Genomic DNA, 23,907 nt, shown 5'->3' with positions numbered 1-23,907 from the left:
GAAATTTGAGTTTTAAAGTTAAATATAAGAGAGAGACCTTGCTCCATGTAACCTCCATTTTTCTGACAGGCTGGTAATTGGATGGCAGAGTGGTGCAGGTTGTACTACTTAAGGGTTATCATACAGTTGTGCTTTATTCTCTGACATCCTTGATAAGGATATTGAGCTGGCAGTTTGTGTTTAGTCTTGGAACAAACAATATCTGTACATTTTTACTAGACTAGATAACTGACCAAAATTCCTTCTTTCCTCCATACCATCCTCTTCTCTACCCAACTTTCCAGCATTTAATGTGGAAACTGATCTTCTATTCCATCATAGATAAGATGAATTCTCTTTTCTCCTCATCCTATAGCTGTTAAATTCCTGTTTTCTGCTCTCCTTATCCCTATAATTTAAAATTTCTGTTGTCTGATGAGGAAATATTTTCCAATGCTATCATTTGTCACATATTCATTTCCACCCATTTTTCACTATCCATAGTCTCTTCTGCCCTTAAAATTTCATTGTGCTTATTGGAAGTAGCAACATGTAGTAGTGGAGTACTGGACTTGGAGTTAGGACGACCTGGTTAAATCCTGCTTCAGTTACTTATTAACTATAGGGTCCTAGGCAAGTTAGTTAACATCTTAAGTCTCAGTGTTCTCATCTTTAGAACAAGAAGGCAAATACATATATATATATATGTATATATACTATATAGAACTGTATATAGCAATTAAAAAAAATTGCCATATCCCATTGTTGACACAGAGTTCATTAAAAACTATAGGATTTTTACAGAGAAATTGCTGTCTACCTATTTCTTTTACATCTTTCACTTATAAAGTTGTTTTTTTAAGTGTGTGTGTGTTTAAAAAAATAAAACAACAAACTTTTAGTAGCTCCCTGTTTCTAAGATTAAATGCACATCCTTAAGCTTGGTGTTTAAGCCTCTTCACAATCAGACTTAAAACTTTATTTTTGGTCTATTCTCACATGGTTGTTTTTTATACTTTTTATTTTAACCAACCTCGCTAAATTCAATAATTCATATTCTGCCAGTGAACACTGTATTTCTTTCTCATGCCTGGAATGCCTTCTTTGATGTTCTCTCCTATGTCAGTTTATCCTCTTCTTGTTTTATTTATGTCATATTTCTTCCTCCCTCCCCCAGTAGAATATAAGCTTCATCAAATTGGGGGAAATTTTCATTTTTTTTTATCCTTAGTGCCCAAATAGTGCCTTCCACAAAGTAGGCATTTAATTTTGGATGAATTGAATTGAATTATTATCTGAGTTGTCACTTATACCTAGTCTATCCTCCCATTCTTCCCTTAATAATTCAAGTATATGCCTTGAAGTGATTGTATCAAGCTTCTCTTCTTAAGGTCTCCCCAAAACTAGTGCCTTGGAAGGTACCGAGAAGATGGAGTTTACCCATTATCAACTTTTTTATCATACTTGAAAATACTCTTCTCTCAAGGTTTTGTTCCTGGACTTGTCCTATTTGCCATGGCTGACCTTTTTCAGAAATGTAGAACACTGTATTTATTTTTGCCATATCTACCATGTGGCAGCATAGTGTCTTGTACATATTAAACACAATAAATATTTGTTGAATTGAGTTTTATTTGTACTATGTATAGTTTAGCCATGTTTCTAGTTTAGGGCTTTGGTTTTCTACTTTAAAATTTTTCTAAATTCAGTAAAATTTCACTTTTTTAAATTGAGGGAAATATCCAGTTGTAATTACTAGATTCTTTGACTTGTTGAAGTATTTTAAAAGAATGTTACTTTCATCTCCTTTTAGTAGTTTAACCTAGGTAATGAAAATGTTGGCAAATAGAGATAAATTGTGAGCAAACGAATTTTTCTAATATAGTTCTAAATACTTTAGACTTGGTTCATGATTAATTTGATTTCCTTTTCTCAAGACCTTTTTTTTAACCTTTTTTTTTTTTTTTTTAACTTTGTTAGTCCAATTTAGAAAAATTACTTGGGAGAAGTAAATTCTCAATATAAATTATCATAGAATACTTAATTAATGGAGTCTGAATCAATTCAAGCCTGCTTATCACTGAGTTGAGCAATGAAATAATATAATGTTAATATATGCATATATACATATATGTGTGTATATGTTTTGTATATTTAGAAATGCTCTTGAAATATCAAGTATGTACATATGTGTTTTTGTGCAAAATGGGTAAAATGCAGGTAATCTAAAAGTGGTGTTGCTTAAACTTAGCCACTAGCATTTCACATTAAATCTTAAAAAATGACAAATTCAATCTGCTTATGCCTTCAATCTTGGTATCCCTTGGTCTCATTTTTAGTAGGAAAACAGATCTTTTGCCACAGTTGACTGTATCTTTTTTTTTTTTTTTTTTTTTTTTTTTTTGCTGAGGCAGTTGGAGTGAAGTGACTTGCCTTGGGTCACACAGCTAGGGAATATTAAGTGTCTGAGGCCAGAATTGAACTCAAGTCCTCCTGACTTCAGGGCTGGTGCTCTAAACACTGTACCACCTAGCTGCCTGACTAATTTTTAACAGGGATTTTCCTTGCTTAAATTGTGCCAACTTTTTGGGCCTCAGTAAAAATTAAGGCTTATGAAGATTTTGAAATGAGTATTACTGCTGCTGGAACTATATTTTTGAATATGATAGTAATAGCTAATATTTATATTGCAACTAAGGATTAGTTAAATGGTGTATGTATGTGTGTGTCTCTCATATATTATACACAATATGTGCATGTATATACACACATTTAATTTCGTGTTCATAATAACCCTATGAAATACATGTTATTACTATCTCCTTTTGACAGATGAAGAAATTGAGGCTGAGGTATAATTTGAGTTTAACTCTTCTTGACTCTCAAGTCTATCCTTGTATCCACTATACCAGTACAATAAATGTACACTGTCAAATTCAAATAGAAGTGGATCAATCATAGATTAATATGATCTATGTTGTATTATATTTTTATTTATTTTTCTAAACATTTACTAGTATGTTTTAACCTGGTACTTAGTGAGCATAAACTTACTATCTCTTCCTTATATTATCTAGTCTCCTAGATATTGGCCTCCAAGCTATTGATCCAATTTATTCATCCTTGTAATTCTTGAAAACATTTATTAAATATAACTTGTGTACATACAGAATACCTATGGTAAGCACTGAAAGAAATAACTATTTTTTAAAAAGATGCCCATCTATGACTAGCCAAAAAAAAATAGCTTGAACTTTTGTCTACAACATGTAATTTATTTTGTTTCCTACAACTTAGAATTCAAAACTGAAAGGGTTCTTAAATGTTATTTAATATAGTCCCCTCATTTTACACATAATGAAACTGAAGCCAGAGAGGAGAAATAGTTAAAGTTTCATACAGAGCCAGTTTTATACAGAGCCAGTTTAGAGAAATATAGTGTTCTAAAGACTATGACATTAATACTGATCATAGCAATACAAATTTTTCATGGCAATGATATTTTCATATATCTAAAGAAATATATGATGAAAAACCTCTTTCCCCTCCACCTCAACAAATTAGTATTAGTCGTTTTCCTTAATCCCACTAGATCATTCATTGTCATTGCTGACAGGAGCTGGTCACTACATGTGTATATCCAATACCTTGCCCAACCCTCTGTTCAGTAGTTTCTGCAGTTCTGATTTCCAATATAGATGCTAATAAAGTTATAATAGAAAAATTTGTTTCCAGAAAAACCTTAATTAAACATAAAAAACATAATTAAAATTGTTGCATAAATTAGCACAACATGAACATTTTTCAATATTATTGGGTTTGTCATTTTTACCTTTTTAAAATATTCTTTTTGACTGAGAGATGACTATAAATATCATACCCAAAGCAAAGTTTGTAACTATTAAGTGAATAAAAACACAGGCAGTAAGAAAGAATGTCTGATTTCTATAAGCATTTGTTCTAATCTTTTTTCTCTTATTTTTCATTTGGGAAATAAAATACAAAATGATTTGCAAATATAAGTTTATTATGATTAATCAGTTTATCCACACAGAAAAGATAATAGCTAGTGAAGAAGTCATGTACAATAAAATTATAATCCTTTCATTTGACATGTCTTAGAGCAAGAGAAGCATCTCCTTCTGTGCAAGCTAATGCTTCTCATTAACCTCCGAGGTTGTCAGTTGTTTTTCTGAGCATTTGTTTCTCACCTATGAAAGAAAATTCACTTGATTATCTTTCTCTTTCAAGACACTTATGGATCAGTGCCTTGAAATTTTAGAAGACAATGCTATCATTTTGTAAAAAACAAAACAAAACAAAACTGCTGGTGTTCTTGTTATATAAGGTGCATTATATTAGGATGCTTACTATATAAGATGCATTAATAAAGTTGAAACTGAATGGTACTATTCTAACTAAAAATTACATATTGTTGAATTTTTAAAAAATCATTATTATCCTGTTTTTTACCTGCTTTACTATTATAAAGGGAGATCTTCCTGGTTTCATTCCTAAGTCTTTGAGTGTGCTTTGACCTCTTGGGGTTTTTGCTGCTGTCTTTTTACTATTCTTAAAGATCTAGGCCACTGACTTGCTCATAGTAGGCATTTCATAATTTTTTATTATTTCAGTTTATGACAGTTGTATTAAAATTGTTTAGTAGAGTGTTATATTCAGTAGTTAGGAACCATCACAATGTTCCAAGAGTACATCATGCCATTTTAAAGCAGCTTAAGAAGAGAGAGATAATTTTAAAAGCACTCTCTCTTATTTCCAGGTTCTCCTATACAGATTGTGCTAGCCTAAAGTCTTACCTAAAGTTACAATGGTTTTTGTTTTTAACCTGGTCTAGGAAAAAAGTCCTGGAAATGAGAAAATATATTTTAGTTCAGTTTTGAATTTTCAATAACTGTGACCTAAAGCAAATTATCTCAATTAACTGAGTTTTCTCCATCCAGTTTTTAACATTCTTTAATTGGTCTCTGCATGTGCTCATAGTTTATTCTATGAAAATCTCTAAAAATGTAATTTATTATAATTTTTCTCATATTTCCTTCCTTATAGTTTCCTTTCTTTATAGTTGCCATAAGGGCACTAATTTTCATAGCATATATGTCTTGTTGCATAACTCTCATCATCATCAATATGTGCTTTGGTGTTAGATTTCCATAGTCATTCAGAAAAGAAATTTCTGAAATGTCTGGTATATTGAGTTGATGAATAGTTAGCATAAATACTGAATTGGTTTTTCATTTTTGGCAAAGTTTTCTTATGACTTTAGGATATCATTTCTGAACTTTCAGAGTAATGCTTGTTTTTAATCTTTGTGGTAGAAGTCTTAAAAACAGGTTCCTAAAAGATTTATTTTTTGTTTTTGTGAAATAACTTTTCATGATATATATATATATTTTTTTTTTTTCCAGAGGATTCGGTCAACAGTGGATGAAAAGGAACAAAAACAGCTTCTTATGGACTTGGATGTGGTGATGCGAAGTAGTGATTGTCCATATATTGTTCAATTTTATGGAGCACTCTTCAGAGAGGTATGAATGAACATTTGTAGTTTTAAACAAACGAATACAAAACTGATGAAAGAAAATTAGATCATAGCTTTAGACCTAAAGTGACCTTAGAGATCAGTCTAGCTTCCTTGCTTTATATATTAGGAGAAGTAGACAGAGAGAGGGTTAAGTAACTATATTGACTATATCTAGCTCCTTTTTTTTTTGAGTTAAAAATTTTAATAGATATAGGATCTCTGAGAGCATGGGGATAATTGTGTGGATATTCATAAGAAAAAATAATTTTTTTGAGAATTCATCTAACTCTAACATTTAACATCTCAGCTTCACTTAAAAAATCATAATCTTTGTGCTAGAAGAGACCTTAGGGATTACTTAGTATATCTTCCTACTCAGTATAAAAATGTTTCTACAACACTTCTGACAGATATTTACCCAACTTATACCTCTCTACTTGTAATAATAAGCAGTTCACCACTTGATGCAGCCAATCCCAGCATTGCATAGCTCTAATTGTATATACTTTTTGGCTTTCTTTTTCCTGTCTCCCTGTTGATCTGGCTACACCAAATACTATTCTGTCTACCAATTTATGAATGAATCTTCTCTGAGAACAATCTAAACTAAAACGAAACTGAGAACTCTAAATCCATAGAATCTATTGTTTATGCCCACTGCACCCTGTGATAATTTCTGTTATACTCAAATTAGGGATGAACTAAACTTATTTCATTACCTAGCTAGGTTTGATGACTGGTTCAGCTTTAGATGTACCTAGACTCCCTTGTCCCTCTGTCCTTTGCCCTTCCAATTATATAATCTCCAATTCTGTATATAAATTTCCACCTAATGCTTCTTTTTTGTTTGTTTGTTTGTTTGTTTGTTTTTTTTTTGCATCTATTTTTGTTCTGTATTCCTTGAGGAAAGCAAATTCAGTGTGTCTAATAGGTGTTTTCTATAACCTGATTTATTCTACATTTACTCCTCAAATCCCTGAAATCTGACTTTTGTCCCTGGTGTCTTATTGAAACTCCATTCATAAAATGATTCTCCTAATAGCTATTTCTCAGTTCTTACTCTTATAGCCTCATAGACTTAAAATTTGAATATTTCAAAATCATCTACTTCAATCTATATTTTAAAATGGAAAAACTGAGGGCATAAGAATTTTGTATTAATGGTATTTTTACTTATTCTTGAAACCTTAGAATCATTTTAAACTTCTCCTTTATAAGATTTCATGCCGGTCTTTATATATCTTCTATTTGATTTTTCTTGGAAAGAGATAGAAAATTTCACTTTCGTACCTGATAATGGAATTCTTATTAATTTGTTTCTAGATTATTATAATAGCTACCAGTAGGTCACTTGCATTTTAAGTTCTTTCTCCCTGTACAGTGCTATAGAAACTATTTTCTTAAACTTCAGCTCTCATGTAAATTGTTCTGACAGACATTCCATTGTTTCTCATTGCATACAAGGTGGTTTCAGTTTCTAGTCTAATTTTCCAGGACTCAGACAGTCTAGCCCATCATAGATCTTTTCCAGAGGTCTTTCTCTAAAGCCAAACTGGTCAACTTACCTGCTCATATAAGAACTTAAGAATTTCTCGTTCTGTGCTGCTGAATTTGTTCTCATGCTCAGTAATATGCATCAACTTTTCCCCTGCCTTTCTTAAATTTCTAAGGGTCTATTCTAATTCCTCTTTTTCCTTAATGAAACCTTTTCATCTTCTTAGCTCATGTTTTGTTTATTCCAGAGGAGGCTGGTGATGTGGTGGATAAACAATGGGGGCTGGAATAAAGAAAATCTAGGTTGGATTCAGGTCTCATATGTTAGCTATGAGAATCTACCCAAGTCACTTAACCTATATCTCAATTTCTCCACCTGAAAAATGGAAATTATAATAGTACTCATCTCACAAGATTGTGAGCATCAAATGTAGATATTTTTGAAAAGTGCTTAGCATTGTGTCTGACACAATAGCCATTATATAGATACCTATTCCTCTTTTTACTCTTCTATTAGGCTTTTATTATAATGTGTATATGTTTTCTCTCTACAACTAAATCAAAAGCTTATTGAAGGAATTTTATCTTTTGCTTTTTAAAAAATTCTCCCATTGTGTCTATCATAGTTCATAGTACATGTCCAATAAAATTTTGTTTTAATTGACTGAAAGCTATTTAAATGTACAGTGTCTGGAATTGTAGATACAATAGATACTAAATAATAAATGTTTATTGAATCTGATCTGGTATAACTTAGAAGTGTAGGTATTATTTTTTGGCATGATTTTTTTGGTCGTTAAAGTTTACACCCTTTTCATCATATGATTGCATCTGATGTTTTCATTCATTTATTCTTTCTTTCCAGTGAAGCAGCGATCAATATACTTGAGAATTAAAACTCCAAAAATTAATTTAACACCACTGGTCCAGTCATGAAAAAGGAGTGTTCAAATTGGAGAAAAAAGAGAAATAATTGAGTGAGAAGCAAACAAGTTTCAGTGTAATTATGTTGGGGAAGTTATATTTAATTAAACTTTATAAATCAAGAAATAATTCTTAATTATTTCAGACACAAGTCTGAAGATGTTAGACTGATTTGTTTTTTCAACATAAAACAAAGATAGGATCAAACTTTATATAATCACCAAGTATAAAGGATATAAATGAATTTGATCAATTAATCCAAAATGTGAGATTTAAGGAGCCATTATTTTAATAAGAAAATAGTTTAAACAAAAATTAAGTACCCTTTTATTCAATAGTTTTAAGTATATCCAAATTAATTAGTAAAAGGATAAAAAAAAAACCCTGTAAATATTTAAGAATGTCTTAGATAAATTTAGAAATTAAGACCATAGACCAGCAAGAGTTGTGAAAGTTATATGTTGAATTTATTATGCAATGAGGAATGAGTTTTCTTTTACTGAGTTTTTTGAGCTTTTTTTTTTTTTTTTTTCTTAATATACATTTTAAAATACAAACATCCGGTTAAAAATAGTTTCATGTGTAGTCTTCTTTTCTGTTTTGTGTATATGAAAATAGTCATTTTGAGGGCTATTTTAAGAACAGAATTCTAAAAATAATGCATTCTCATCTTGTGTGAGATTCTGTGTTCATATCAATTTCCTTTGTCAAAAATCTTCCTTAGATAAGAGAACTTATTTCTAGGTTTTTAAAAAAATCTTGGGAACTCTGACATACTCAGGTTGACCATTAGTTATATCTTGTTCTCATTTCCTTTTCTGATAAATTTCCTGGTTGGTATTTTTATACCTCTTTCCTATTAAAGAAAAAGATGGGGTTTTGTGTTGGGAGCATTTTATGACCTTTGAAAACTTTTTGTAACATTTTAAATGTATTGTGGATTTAGTTAGATAATAAATTGTACTACACGCTCAAAACTGTGCTTGATTTTAGTCATATTATTACCTCTAAGCATTGAAAAATGGGAAACAAAACTAATAGCTCTACATCATACAAGGGACTCTCAGGCTCTAGCTAATAAATTGTCAAACACCTCAGGTTTCAAAATTAAGTTATCAAACTCAAGTCATATATTTATAGCTATAGAAGCATTCAGAATGTAAAATTATCTTAAAATTCATTTCAAAAATAAATTGTGAGCCTTGAAAATAAAAACAAGTGCAGACTAAGAAAAGCAGAGAGTGTGCCAACCTGTAGAATAGCTCCTTATTGCTTCTCCTTTTTCTTTCTTTCTCAATCTTTATCCCAGTTACTTTGCTGTAAATCATAAATCCTTAGAAATCATCTAGTCATTTTTCTACCTAAAGTAGGAGTGTATTCTCCAACATCTCTGACAGGTGAAAATATAGGATTTTAGAAGGCATGCTGAAACTGAAAGTAGCTTTCAGATGAAGAAGGTTCTCTTTCTTCATCTCTGCTTCTTAGTAGGTAATGATGAATACTAGCCATGAAAGCAAGGAGAGATCTGAGTTTTAATCCTACCTCAGCTGCTTATTAACTGTGTAACCCTTGCCAAATTACTTCTAATTTCTTTAGCTTCAGTTTTCCCATCTATTAAAACTGGTATAATACTACTACTTTTCTTGTTGTGAGGTTAAGTGAGATAAAATATGCATACAGTTTCTTGTAAGACTTAAAGCACTGTATTAATTTTAGCTTTTAAAAAATGTGGCATATGATGTGAAAAATTAGTCTAAACTTTCTGCTCAGTTGTTATCCATTTCACTCTGTACTTTTCATCAAGTAATGAGTTATTTTTGTAGTTGGGGTCTGTTATATGCTTCACTATGTTATGTTGTTCACTTCTTTCTGCATGTGCTATAACAATATTCAATAATTTTGATGATTACTGCTTTGTAGTGTAGTTTCAGATTTGCTACTATTGAACTATGCATACTTTAAAAATATTAGGTTTTGCCATTTGCTTTTTTAAAAATAGCTTTTTACTTATAAGATATATGCATGGGTAGTTTTTCAGCATTGACAATTGCAAAACCTTTTGTTCCAATTTTCCCCCTCCTTCCCCTCACCCTCTCCCCGAGATGGCAGGTTGACCAATACATGTTAGATATGTTAAAGTATAAGTTAAATACAATCTATGCATACATGTCCATACAGTTATTTTGCTGTACAAAAAGAATCAGACTTTGAAATAGTGAACAACTAACATGTGAAGGAAATAAAAAATACAGGGATTGGGAATTCGATTAATTGGTTCATACTCAATTCCCAGAGTTCTTTTGCTAGGTGTAGCTGGTTCCATTCATTACTGCTCTATTGGAACTGATTTGGTTCATCTTGTTATTGAAGATGGCCACATCCATCAGAATTGATCATCATAGTATTGTTGTTGAAGTATATAATTCTGGTTCTGCTTCATTTCACTCAGCATCAGTTCATGTAAGTTTCTCCAGACCTGAAATCATCCTGTTGGTCATTTCTTACAGAACAATAATATTCCATAATATTCATATGCCACAATTTATTTAACCATTTTCCAATTGATGGGCATTCACTCAGTTTCTGGCCACTAAAAAGATTGCTGCCACAAACATTCTTGCACATACAGGTCCCTTTCCCTTCTTTAAGATCTCTTTGGGATGTAAGCCCAGTAGTAACACTGCTGGATCAAAGGGTATGCACAGTCTGATAACTTTTTGAGCATAGTTCCAAATCGCTCTCCAGAATGGCTGGATGTATTCACAATTCTACCAACGATGCATCAGTGTCCCTGTATTCCCACATCCCCTCCAACATTCCACATTATTTTTCCCTGTCATTCTAGCCAATCTGACAGGTGTGTAGTGGTATATCAGAGTTGTCTTAATTTGCATTTCTCTGATTAATAATGACTTGGACCATCTTTTCATATGGCTAGAAATCGTTTCAGTTTATTCATCTGTGAATTGTTTGTTCATATCCTTTGACCATTTATCAATTGGAGAATTGTCATTTACTTTTATAAGATTTTGATTTCCACTTTTTTTCTCTTTACCTTCTCTGATCCCTCCTTAAGATGGTAGTCAATCATTATACAGGCTTTACTTGTAATCGTATTAAACATATCATATTTGTCATAATGTGAAAGAAGAATCAGGACAAAAGGAAAAAACTATGAGAAGAAAATAAACAACAAAAAAGTGAAAATAGTATGCTTCAATCTTATACATATTTATTGATCCAGGTATGCTATTCCTAAACCTATATCCTAAAGAAATCAAAGAAAGAAAAACAACCCATACATACAAAAATATTGATAGTAGCTCTTTATATGGTGGCAAAAAATTGGAAACTGAGGGGCTGTCCATGAATTGGGAAATGGCTGAACAAAATATGGTATATGTTTGTATTAAAATAGAATATTTTGTTAGAAATAGCAAAAAGGACAATTTCATAGAAATATGGGATTTAATAAATGTATTAATTGAGTAGAACCAGGAAAATAATTTATAAAAATAACTTTGAAAGGTTTAAGAATTGTGATCTGTACAATGATCAGTCATGATTTAGGATAGACTTGATGCAGAGTGAGGCATGTACTTTGTATGTGGCTACTATGGAAATTTATTTTGCTTCACTGTGTGTTTATTATAAAGGTTTTGTTTTTCTGTTTTTCATTTGGGGAAGAAGGAATGTAGAAGAGGGAGAGCAAATAACTTCTTCTATTAAACATTTTTAATGGTCAAAGGATGTAAATAGCTGTCAGATGAAGAAATTAAAGCTATTTCTAGTCATGAAAAAAATGCTCAAAATTACTATTGATTGGAGAAATGCAAATTAAGGTAACTGAGGTATACGTTATACCTCTTAGATTGGCTAAGATGACAGGAAACAATAATGTTGGAAAGGATATGGGGAAAATGGGACACTAATACATTGTTAGTGGAGTTGTGAACTAATCCAACCATTCTGGAGAGCAATTTGAAATTAGGCTCAAAGGGCTATCCAATTATATTATTATATCCAATTATTATATATATTAATCCCTTTGATTAAGCCATTATATATATTATATTATATATATTAATTATTATATATATTAATATTTATATATATAATAATATTAATATATTTATATAATATATATTAATATATATATTATATATATTAATTATTATATATATTAATCCCTTTGATTAAGCCATGTCTCTACTGGATCTGCATCCTAAAGAGATCATAAAAAAGGGAAAAAAATCCATATGTGCAAAAATGTTTGTAGCAGCCCATTTTCTAGTGGCAAGGAACTGGAACCTGAGCTGATATCTATCAGTTGGGGAATGACTGAATAAGTTATGGTATTTGAAGGTAATGGAATATTATTATTCTATAAGAAATGATCAGAGACTGATTTCAGAAAGATCTCTCGAGGTTTACATGAACTAATGCTAAATGATCGAGTAGAATCAAGAGGATATTGTAGAGATCAATAACTGTAACGAGCTGTCGTCTCTAGAAGCTGCCGGATCACTCTCTGGGAAGAGATCTGCTGTGTCTTCTTACTCAAATCTCTCCGACAGATTCTTCTTCCTGTAACGAACCGTTGTCTCCAGGCAGTTGCTGTTAACTCTTGTCCAGAAAAGTGACTTCCCTTCCTGCAGAGAGCCCCATCAAGCCTGATGCAATGCAGAGAGTCTTCTTCTTGAATCCTGGCTCTGAATCTCCTCCAGCTCTTATCCTTCTCCAGGCCGATCTGATCTCTGGGCCCAGTGCTGTCTCTTTTATCCTCCCAGAGAATGGGCGTGGGATAATGCAAGGGCTTCTGGGAAGAACCACCCCAGCCAATGAGCTTGCCCCCTCTATCAAGTCAACCTGAGTTCTCACCTTGTAATTGTCCAGAAAACCTGAATTCTCACCTTGTCACTGTCTAGACAACCTGAGTTCTCACTTAGTAATCCTAACATCTCCCCCTTTCTTTTGATTTAGAACATAGGACAGTCATGACCTTGAAACATAAATCCATCAATATGGGAAGTATTACAGATAATTACATAAATGACCTTGAAACATAAATCCATCAATATGGGAAGTATTACAGATAATTACATAAATTACATAAGCACATAGTAACATAGTAACATAACACATGCTAGAAGTATATAACATAATCATAAATTGAAGATTTATAAATGTCCATAAGTCCATTGTCCATTAGTCTCATCTTGTGTGAGGAAGTCCAATGATTCCTGCTGGTTTTAAAGTTCTTTAACAGTCTTCTTATTATCCAGAGTGTCAGATGTTTCTTAGATCTTCTCCTTTATTTTGAGGTCTTTCTCTTTTTCTGTCTCTCTCTGATGGACAAGGCGAATATGACTCGTTGGCACCCATCTGATTCCTTCTCCTGCTGAAGAAATACAAGCAAACCCTCTCTCCCAGGCAGTTAACCTATCTAATTTCCTTCTATTTACCACTTTCTAAATCTCTTCTCATCATCTGACAATTACATTGGAGTTGTTTGCACTGGGCACAGCCCTGTTGGTTTAAAAGGCCTGTATTCTCCCCAAGTGTAATCCATTTTTGCAATCTGATTGCCTTTTGGCTCACTTATCAGGTAATCCCTTTCTGCCATGTGATTGCTTTTCTGCTGGTTGATCAAATCAGAGTCCTGACCTTCTAAAGGCTCTTTGGGTGTAACATCAGCTGCCATCATGCCCCAAGTCTTTTTTGCCTGGGGCCCTGGACCTGGGCCCCTCATCCTATTTCCCTGAATTACTCTACACTCTGATGCCCAATGGAGTCCTCTGTTGCATTTTGGACATAGGGTTTTAGGTCTTCTTTCCCCCTGTCTTCTCACTGTATCTCCATACCTACACTGAGCTCTTAGATGCCCAATTTTTCCACATTGAAAACATCGCCGAGTTTCTCTAGAAGGCCCTTGCCAGGAGGGACCCTGTCTTTCCACATTCATCATTGTCCGGGTGTAAAAAGCATTTGTTCCCACTGTAGCACAGCGTCTTATGATCTCCTCTAAAGGAGCATCTTTGTCTAATCCCCATATAATTCTTTTGCAAATCTCATTGGCATTTTCCTTAGCCAGATGTCTGGTCATTATTTCTGTAACTGCATTTTCTCCAATAGTTCTTTTGACAGCAGTTTGCAAACGTCCCACAAAATCTGCAAAAGGTTCATTGGGACCTTGCTGTATTTTAGTGAAAGCCTCTCCGTGATCTTTCTGTCCAGGGAGGACACCCCAAGCTTTTATTGCAGCCTTAGCAATTTGTTCATATATTGTCATGGTATAATCAGTCTGTTCTGAATTCTCTCCATACCGACCTTCACCAGCCAAGTGCTCAAAAGTGAATTGTGTGTTAACTCCTATTTCCAAATTGCATCTGACTTGAATTTTACATAATTCATGAAATTCCGCAAGGCCATAATAAATTTTCTCCAGGTTCCAGGCATATCCTTGCTATGGATTTCCAATCATTCGGGGTTAGGACTTCATAAGACAAACCATCTAGTAACATTTTAACATAAGCTGATGTAGCCCCATAAAGGGTACAACCTTTTTTCAAATCCTTAATTTTATTCAAATCTAAAGGTGCATATCTTCTCCTTTTTTTACCTACAGAGTCAATATTTTCAATCACAGGATATGCATGTATAAAATCACTTAAATCCTGTCCTTCTCTTTTAGCTTTAACCAATGCTTTTTCTAATCTTGTCATAGGCTTAGGCTGCTTCACAGGCAATTCTGTTTGTGTTTCTGCCTCTTCCCCTCCTTCTTCCTCCACCTCTGAAGGTAGGGTTGATGTGGGCCTGTCAATAATCTGTTCTCTAGGCAGGGTTGAAGCTTCTTCAAGAGAATCATACCATAATTCCTCATTTAAATCCTCTTGGTCTAGGGAAAGATCTTGATCTTTCCTTTTTTCCTCACACTTCCTCCTCTGTTCATTTTTAGAACTTTTCCTTCTCCTACAACTTGCTTGATAGTTTAAGGCTAATTGAACTATGTTGTAGATATAAAATACTTCTGCAGAAATTGAACGAGGCCCGTTTTTTGCTTGAAATTCTTTCATTTCATATCCCACTAGCTTCCATTTATCTACATCTATCTTTTCTTCCTCTAAGAACCAAGGGGAAGTGCATCTTAATGCAGCCAAGAGTTTAGCAATCTGTACCCAGGTTACAAGTAAACTCTGCTCCTCAATTATCTTGATTATACTCTCTATAGTACCACTCCTGAATGGGGGTGGAGCTGAGGTTGCTTCTGGGGCTGGGGTTGAGTCAGCTGAGGTCCAGGGATTGAATTTAGCTAACATGTGCCCCATTTCAGCTATAAGAGATTCCTGGTTTAGCCCTTAACAAGTTAAGTTCCTTATTTATATATTAGCACGCTCACTTAATCTTTAACAAAGTTTCTTTGTTACTCACGGTTCTGGGTTAGAGAAACTGAGATCTGGATGGGAGGCTTTTCCACTGGAATCAGGACCGTGTCTGTCCCTGTTCGGGCGCCAAATTGCGAAGGTCTGGTCTAGCTCCTCTTGTCAGGATAAGCAAAAGTCCTTGCCCCACGTTGGGCGCCAAATGTAACGAGCTGTCGTCTCTAGAAGCTGCCAGATCACTCTCTGGGAAGAGATCTGCTGTGTCTTCTTACTCAAATCTCTCTGACAGATTCTTCTTCCTGTAACGAACCGTTGTCTCCAGGCAGTTGCTGTTAACTCTTGTCCAGAAAAGTGACTTCCCTTCCTGCAAAGAGCCCCATCAAGCCTGATGCAATGCAGAGAGTCTTCTTCTTGAATCCTGGCTCTGAATCTCCTCCAGCTCTTATCCTTCTCCAGGCCGATCTGATCTCTGGGCCCAGTGCTGTCTCTTTTATCCTCCCAGAGAATGGGCGTGGGATAATGCAAGGGCTTCTGGGAAGAACCACCCCAGCCAATGAGCTTGCCCCCTCTATCAAGTCAACCTGAGTTCTCACCTTGTAATTGTCCAGAAAACCTGAATTCTCACCTTGTCACTGTCCAGACAACCTGAGTTCTCACTTAGTAATCCTAACAAATAACAAAATTATATGATGATCAACTGTGATGGACTTGGGTCTTTTCAACAATGAGGAGATTCAGGGCAATAGATGGAGAGAGCAATTCCCATCCAGAAAGAGGATGGGAACTCAATATGGATCCTCACATAATATTTTCGCCATTGTGCTGTGGTTGTTTATTATTTGCTTGTTTTTTTCTTTCTCATTTTAATCTGATTTTTCTTGTGCATTATGATAAATGTGGAAATATGTTTAGAAGAATTGCACATGTTTACTCTATATTAGATTACTTGCTGTCTAGAAGAGGGGGGAGATGAGGGGAGAAGGAGAAAAGTTTGGGACACAAGGTTTTGTAAGAGTGGATGTTAAACATTATCTTTGCATGTATTTTGAAAAAAAACCCACTATTATATAAAAAAATAAACAATAAATAAATCAGTTGGCCTTATCGTTCTTTTAAATAAATAAAAATAAAAACACTTCAAAAAAGAAAAGTCTTTGTTTAAAAAAATGAAATAGAACAATATATTATAGTCAATGTATTGACTATAGTTTTGTAAAGAAAAAGAACTTTGAAACGCTTAGGAACTGTGATCATTGCAGTAAATCACATTGATTAGACTAGTCCCAAGACCTAATGATAAAATGTAATAATGCTATCTGCCTGACAGAGTTAGGTGATTTCAGGTATGTGATACTCATTTTTGGATCAATGTTTTGCTTGACTATGATTATTTATTACGCGCGTGTGTGTGTGTGTGTGTGTGTGTGTGTGTGTGTGTGTGTGTGTGTGTGTAGGGTGGTATGTATTTTAATGGAAAGAGAGATATGAAAGGAAGAGGGAACTTAGATACAGAGAAAGAAGAAAAAGAGTCATCATTCGTATTTTTTTTTAAAGACACTGAAGACAATAGACAAGGAAGTTTAAAAATTAACAAGATAGCTTTGAAATTATATTGAATTGTTTCTATTCTTTTTCAAATCACAAGCTATTTGTGGTAGTTATCCCTGTTTAATATGTGATTCTTACATATGCAATTTTTTCTGTTTATGGAAATACTGGTCATTCAGTCATCTGGTATTTATTAAATACCTATTAGGTGCCAGGCACTGTCCTGTGCTGAGTATATAAAGAGGCAAAAAAATAGCTCCTGCTCTCAGGAACTCACAATCTGAATAGGAAGATAGCATGAAATCAATTATGTATGAAGAAGAAAGGGGTAGAGTTTTCTTGTTTGCTTGTACCATTTGGTGGAACTTTTAGTTGCCATCTTTATTCTTCTGTTACCTGGCTTTGATGATCAGGATCATCAACTTAGGATAACCAACTAGTGTTATTACAAACTCATAATGTTCCTTTACTCTGAGAATCTCTTAGAAATCTGTAGATTTCTTCAAAACTTCAAAAGACAAGCACAAAATACTCTTCAGTCCTTATAGGTCATTCTCTAATTGCCCCATAATCTGATCCTGTTACATGCAACTGTACTGCTTAGACTATGATCTGTGACAAAATAGGACTAGACAGGCTAGTTAATAATTTCCTGTTTGCTGCTGCTGCCTCCTCTGATCTCTATAAACCCACACTTTTCCTTCCTGGGTCATCCCACCAACCTACCATAGGTATGGGGGCTGGCTCATACCAGCCCTTGATTAGATTGTACTCCTCTCCCCAAAGTGGAGTCCACAGTCTAGTGAACTAGTTGGGCGAGGGGATCCTGGACAGGTGATAAGGACCCTCATATTTTCTAGTATTTATCAAATTCAGAATAACAGAAAAATAAAAATTCAAATTTAAATTAAAAGTAAAAAATACAAAAATGGCCATGTGAATCTTATTTTTGGTTTGAGATTTTTTTTTTTCCCTTAAGCAATTGATACTCTTCCCTATTGCAGAATCATTTTCTGTCTTTTAGAAGCTTGTATGTTGCCTCCAACATGAATCTCTTCCATGTATATTTGGTCTAACTGTTCCTTCTCTGAATTCTGTTTGGCTTTTTTCCCCCCTCTCACCTCCTTGCCCCTTCCAGTTCCTGCTATGAAGGAACTATAATGTTAAGTGTATGAATAGGTTGTCCATCTCTCATTGATAATGGAAATTATTAGAATAATCTTGACAAATCTTTTCCATTTTTTCATTGGTTTGTGTTCATCTTTCCAATTTCATTCTTAAATATTCTTGGGATGATCTGGGTTAATTAGATTTATCACTAAGCTTTCTGTAAACTTTATGTTTTCCTTAATTACTTTTCGTGCTTTTATGATGCAATACTATTAATAATTGTTTACTATTCCCCTCTATAATACTTGACTTTATATTCCAAACTAATGCTGTTTTGGGCTGCTATCTTTATCTGATAAGTAGAACAAATTTGCGGGCTGGGACAGTTCCTTGTTTTTTTGTTTTTTTTTTTTTTGGTTGTTGTTGTTCTGCTTGATATTTGAGTTAAATTTTGTTAGGAAGTTATAATTTTCTATGTAGCTGTCTTTTATTAGCTACCCATTTCTTTGTTTTAGCTTGTTGGAGCTATTTTAGTTAGATTTTAATTTTATGATTTATTGATTTATTGATTTCAATGTTTACTAATTAAATAGTATAATCGTACAGAGATAGCTTACTAAAATAACATACCTTCATAACTATTAATTTCCATTTAGAATATATCACTTATTTTGGGGATGTTATTTGGCATAAACATCTTGGCATAAGTGCATTGTGAGTTTGTATTTGAAGAAAATATCTAGGATAAATGGCTCCTCTTTTTTCTTTTTCTGAAACCATGTTTTCCAGTATATTGTTCATTTTCTTTCCCATGTCCAGCTTTGCATTGATATCACTGAGTAAAATACATATTAATTTAATTTGTATAATTTTTAAAACTTTTCTGTAGAATTTCTTTACCTCCTTATCTTCTGCAATGTTGGTATATAGGCTTATTTTTTTTGTAATTATTTTTCTCCAAATGTGGTTTTTTTTTTCCCCCCCTTGAAGCATTTGATACTCTTCCCTATTGCAGCAAAAGGACAATATAAGATAACCAGGTTTTATGTTTTATGTTAGGATTCAGTCAAACAAGTTCCATAAGAACCTGTGAGAACTTCCACTCAACTGCAGTCCTTTTTTGTATTTTTGTTTTACTTATAGCAAGAATGTTAACATTCCTTCAGTGATATAACTACTTCTTGATAGATAAGAATCTGACAACTGTTAAAGTTAATACCTATAAATGGTTTAAAAACTTTGATTTTTGGCCCTCCTATTCCCTTTCATAATTACGAAAGTGGAAAGTGGACTACATACAGAACTGAGAGTCAGTTTGTGTTTATTGTGAGTTTTTTTTGTTTTGTTTTGTTTTGTTTTTTCTTTTTTTACCTTGGATTATTAGGGCCAGAGAATTACCAAGTGATTATCCTACTGCACTTCCCCACAATCTAACCTAGTCCTTGAAAAGTAGACATAGTCTATTGACAGGGTTTTATTTGAAGTTTTACTAGCCTAGTAACGTCTATCAGAGCTTCTAATCCATTGGCACAACCTTCACAAGAGGAGAACATAGGAGTGTTTTAAAGCTAGCTTACATCTGTGTAATAAACTGTGTGACTTAAAAAGTATGGATTAGTCCATTTTATCGTCTTATAATAACCTTGTTATAAATATTTTCTCAGTTGTATAGATGAAGGAGCTGAGATTGAGAGAGGAAGTGACCTTTCCAAGGTTACGCTGTTTGCTAGTGGAAGAGCTACACCTGTGTTCTCTGTCAGAGAGATGCAATTCAGGCCTTGTTGTATTTGATAGTATTTCTGTAACATCTCTTCTTTTGTCCTTAGGAAATAACCAATTTGTAATAGTGAGGCTACATGGGTTACAAATTTTCTACAATGTATTTGGATAATCATTTTCTGAATCTTAAATATTGCATATTATTTGCACAGCTGATGGGGAAGGAAATTGTGTTTTTAAAGTCTCTTCATTCTTATCTGTCTTTAACATCCCAGCTACCTCTAATAAAACTCATTCGAGATAATCACTTTTCCACCTCCTTTCTAGAAGACTTCTCACCTTCTTAACCTAGAGAGGCCTTCTGCCCTCATTTCTGTTGGTGAATCCCCATATGGGCTCAAGCTTATTTTACAAGGTACTGGGGCCATTCTCCCTTCATTCCCAGCTCCCCTCTTTATTATCTAGACTTTTACATTTGTTCTCCAGAAGCTTTGCTCCAGCTTGGGTATTCTTTCCATCTTTCCCTATTCATCATTCTTTCTCTACCTAGCTCCCTTTTATGTATTGTTTTTACTTGTTAAAATGTAAGCTCCTTGAGAGTACAGGCTGTCTTTTTGTCTTCTATTTATATTTCTGGCACTTAGCGTAAAATTTGTAAAACATAAGATGTGGTTAAGTGCAAAATAAATTATTTAAATCACTTAACCTCAGCTTCTCATTTTGAAAATAAAGCTTTAAGAGCCTTTCTGATTATAAAACTCCTTTTTTTTTTTTAAACTATATATGAAAAATCCAGCTAGTAAGAGGAAAGGGTTGACATTAAAAAATATATATATAAAATATATATATATATATATATATATCAAATCTCTCTTTAGGTCATAATGTCAGTTTGAAATATTTATTTTAATTTATTGACTTTTTACAATGAAATCAGCACCAGTCTCTCATTCTAGATACTATAGACATTGTATTTCTTATTTGAAAAATTAAAATTGGTTAAATTTTTATTTCTTTTGTTAAAATATATTCCTGGTTTTGTTATAGTTTATTCCAGGATAAAAATAGACTTAATTTTTTTATGAAAGGAATTTTTTAAAAGAAGGGTAATAGTTGAGATCATTTGAAGTTCTCTGCATAATGTTATAAAATTTTAAGAAGGAAATGGTATAGTTAAGAGGAAAAAAAAAAACCAGATTGTTATTGAACAAATCTAATTTAATGGTAATGGATAAATTAAAGATAATGGATTTTTTTTCTTTTTCTTTCTTTTTTTTTTTTTAGGGTGACTGTTGGATCTGTATGGAACTCATGTCTACCTCGTTTGACAAGTTTTACAAATATGTATATAGTGTATTAGATGATGTTATTCCAGAAGAAATTTTAGGCAAAATCACTTTAGCAGTAAGTATCTTTTTTAAAATTGTTGATTCCTCAATAATTATTTCAAATGGTTAATCTTATAAAATTTGGAAAAAATATTACTTAACATACAATTGTATTACAGCAACATATCTTCTTGCAGGAAGCTATTAGAGAGTAATTTGTGGTTTACAAACATTTTCTGCATAACAGTATTACCTGGGTTTATAAATACATGATATTAGATGGAATAACATTTTCCTAGAAGCAATTTTACAATGGGCTATCAGCTAAATTATTTTGTAGCAGAGTTTCTAACTCATACAAGATCCTAGTTAAAACATGAATATTTTAGAACTAGTTTGGTTGGGACAAACTGATTTTAGCTATTCCTTTAAAAGGAGTAAAACTGAGAGATCTTATTTAAAAGAATTAGTAGCTGTCATGCACTTTGCACCTGACTCAACGAATCAGAATTAAATCTTGTTAGGACTTGAAAAATAATTAATTTTAGTTGATTCTTTTTTTTTTTTCCTTGACAGTTGTGCTTTTTACCTTGTCCTGGAATTTTATGAAATACTCTTTACAGTTGTCATCCCTCAAATGATCAGCATGGTTTGATTGTGCTTTGTACATTGTATGTTATTATCAGATTTAATTCAGTAGTCCTATTCCTTTTCTCCTTAACCAACTTAATTTTCTAGTGATTAATACTAATCTGAACAGTGACCTATTGTGTCCAACCAACAAAATGTGACAGGAACAACAAAGAATAAAAATGCATGGATTTATACAACTTCAGAGGCTCACCAGTAGCCCATGACATATGAATGGGAAAAAATCCTGAATAACTGTTTGTTACCCAAGATATATAGCTATCTAACAGAAGTATGTAAAAAACCAAAAGTTGGTAGATAAATGGTTCAAGAATACAGTTTTCAGAATAAGAATTGCAACCTGTTAGTAACCACATACTTCAATCACTAGTTAGGAAAATAAGAATGAAAACAATCCTGACACTTTGTCATTAACCACCAAGTTGGTAAAGATGACAAAAGATGAGAATAATCAATGTTTGAAGAGGTATGGAAACCCATTAGATATTCAAATATAGCCATTCTGGAAAACAATCAGTATTATGTAAATAAAATAAACATAATGTCTTTGACCCAAAGATTCCACTGTTAATACCATAGAGGTCTCCTCCCTATGCATGAAAATGTTTATAATAGCCTATTTTAGAAGCAAAGAATTGAAAAAAAGAGGGTGATGCTTTTCAATTGGGAAATGGCTAAATAAATTGTGATACATTAATGTATGAAATATAACTGTACTGTATGAAATTGTGAATATTATAAATACAGAAAAGCATGGAAATAGTCATACACAAACTGAAATAAACAGTGGGGAAAACAGTGAAGACAGTTAATTTAGCAGTATTAATTGAAATAAAAACTCTACAAAACAATTGATGCTGCATATTACAAAATTACAAATAATCAGTTTCACCCCACAAGGATTTATGAGCAAATACCACTTTTTTTTTTTTTTTTTTTTTTTTTTTTTTGCAAAGGTAGAGCAGGGGTGAGAGTGGAGGGTTAATGGGTGAGGAATATAGGATATATATCATTTTCCTGACATGTTGATCAACTTTATTAATTTTGTGTTTTCTTTTTTCTTTTTGCCACAAAAAAGTTATTTCTTAATAATGATGGGAAGAGAGTGACAGGAAGCTTTTTTAAAAATAAGTTTGTGATGTTGGGAATTGTCTCTTTTTAATTTTAAATAAAAAAATAAGTAGAAACCTATCTAGTGAGATGGATGAGGGAATAATTCTCTCATCTGTTTTATGTTAGATGCTTCAAGACTTATCATGAAAAGTTGATGAGTACAATTTCATTGACTTGTTTATTAAACACATCAGTTATTTTCTATAACTGTCAAACAATACAAGAAATATAAGAAGCTAAGTTTTGCAGCCAGTTATCATTTCTAACTAAAAATTATAACCAGTTACAAATATTTTAATTAAGAACTTTTAAAAACGAGAATGCTTAAATGTAATTGTTCTCCTAATTGACTTATATTTCATTTCTCTTTCTACTTTTTTTTTTTTTCCCCTAGACTGTGAAAGCACTAAACCACTTAAAAGAAAACTTGAAAATTATTCACAGAGGTAGGTAGGCATGGACATTTTCTTTGTGGAAAAGAATTAATGTTTTTTCTTAATTTGAAATATCATAAAAAATTATGCCACATATGTTATGGTATAATTTTCTTAAGCTGTTTTGCATTTTTGGCAACAGACATGGTCTGCTCTCTTTTAAAAAAAATTCCTCAGTCTCACTAATACAAAGTTTGAAAACCAATTCAAATCTGCTTACCATTTGTATTTAAGGTATCCTTTTCATTAATTGTGAATCAGTTTTTCTTGATATGGGACTGTATAGCTATATAAGTGACTAATTTAAAGCTAAGTCAGAAAGCTAAAATCACCAAATGAAGAATTCCACAAACTGTTAAAACTGGGAAAAGAAGCTTTTATTGTTGTATTCCTTCATCAATCTATCATCCTGGACAAATTGCTCCTCATAATTAGGAGACACTGCTCTCTACTTCTGAGATACCTAAATTCTTGTTCTTTCTCTTGTTATTGCCTTTCTACGATCTGTCTAAAAGCAGTTTCAGGCCACCTTTCTCATTTTCTTTACTGAGTAGATAAAATATATGCAATATGAACACTTACATTTACTCTCATTTTCATTTCAATAAATCGTTCATTTTTAGAATGATGAACACAGAAGTGTTTTTGAAACAACCCTCAGGCATTTTCTAGCTGTGTGATCA

The 23,907-nt window shown here is 32.8% G+C and overlaps 1 protein-coding gene across 3 annotated transcripts in view; it reads left to right on the top strand.

Annotated features, from left to right (window-relative positions):
• Positions 1 to 23,907, top strand: part of MAP2K4 (mitogen-activated protein kinase kinase 4) — a 210,196-nt gene that overhangs the window by 125,584 nt on the left and 60,705 nt on the right. For all 3 annotated transcript variants that reach the window (XM_074312045.1, XM_074312043.1, XM_074312044.1), the window contains exons 4-6: positions 5,406 to 5,525; positions 20,983 to 21,102; positions 23,185 to 23,236. In XM_074312045.1, the coding sequence (XP_074168146.1) occupies positions 5,406 to 5,525; positions 20,983 to 21,102; positions 23,185 to 23,236 (292 nt within the window). The remainder of the gene's footprint in view (positions 1 to 5,405; positions 5,526 to 20,982; positions 21,103 to 23,184; positions 23,237 to 23,907) is intronic.

This window comes from Sminthopsis crassicaudata, chromosome 4 (assembly GCF_048593235.1).
Source record: "Sminthopsis crassicaudata isolate SCR6 chromosome 4, ASM4859323v1, whole genome shotgun sequence".
Taxonomy (NCBI): domain Eukaryota; kingdom Metazoa; phylum Chordata; class Mammalia; order Dasyuromorphia; family Dasyuridae; genus Sminthopsis; species Sminthopsis crassicaudata.
Note: the sequence above shows the minus strand (reverse complement) of the source record. Positions and strands in the feature narration are given on the sequence as shown.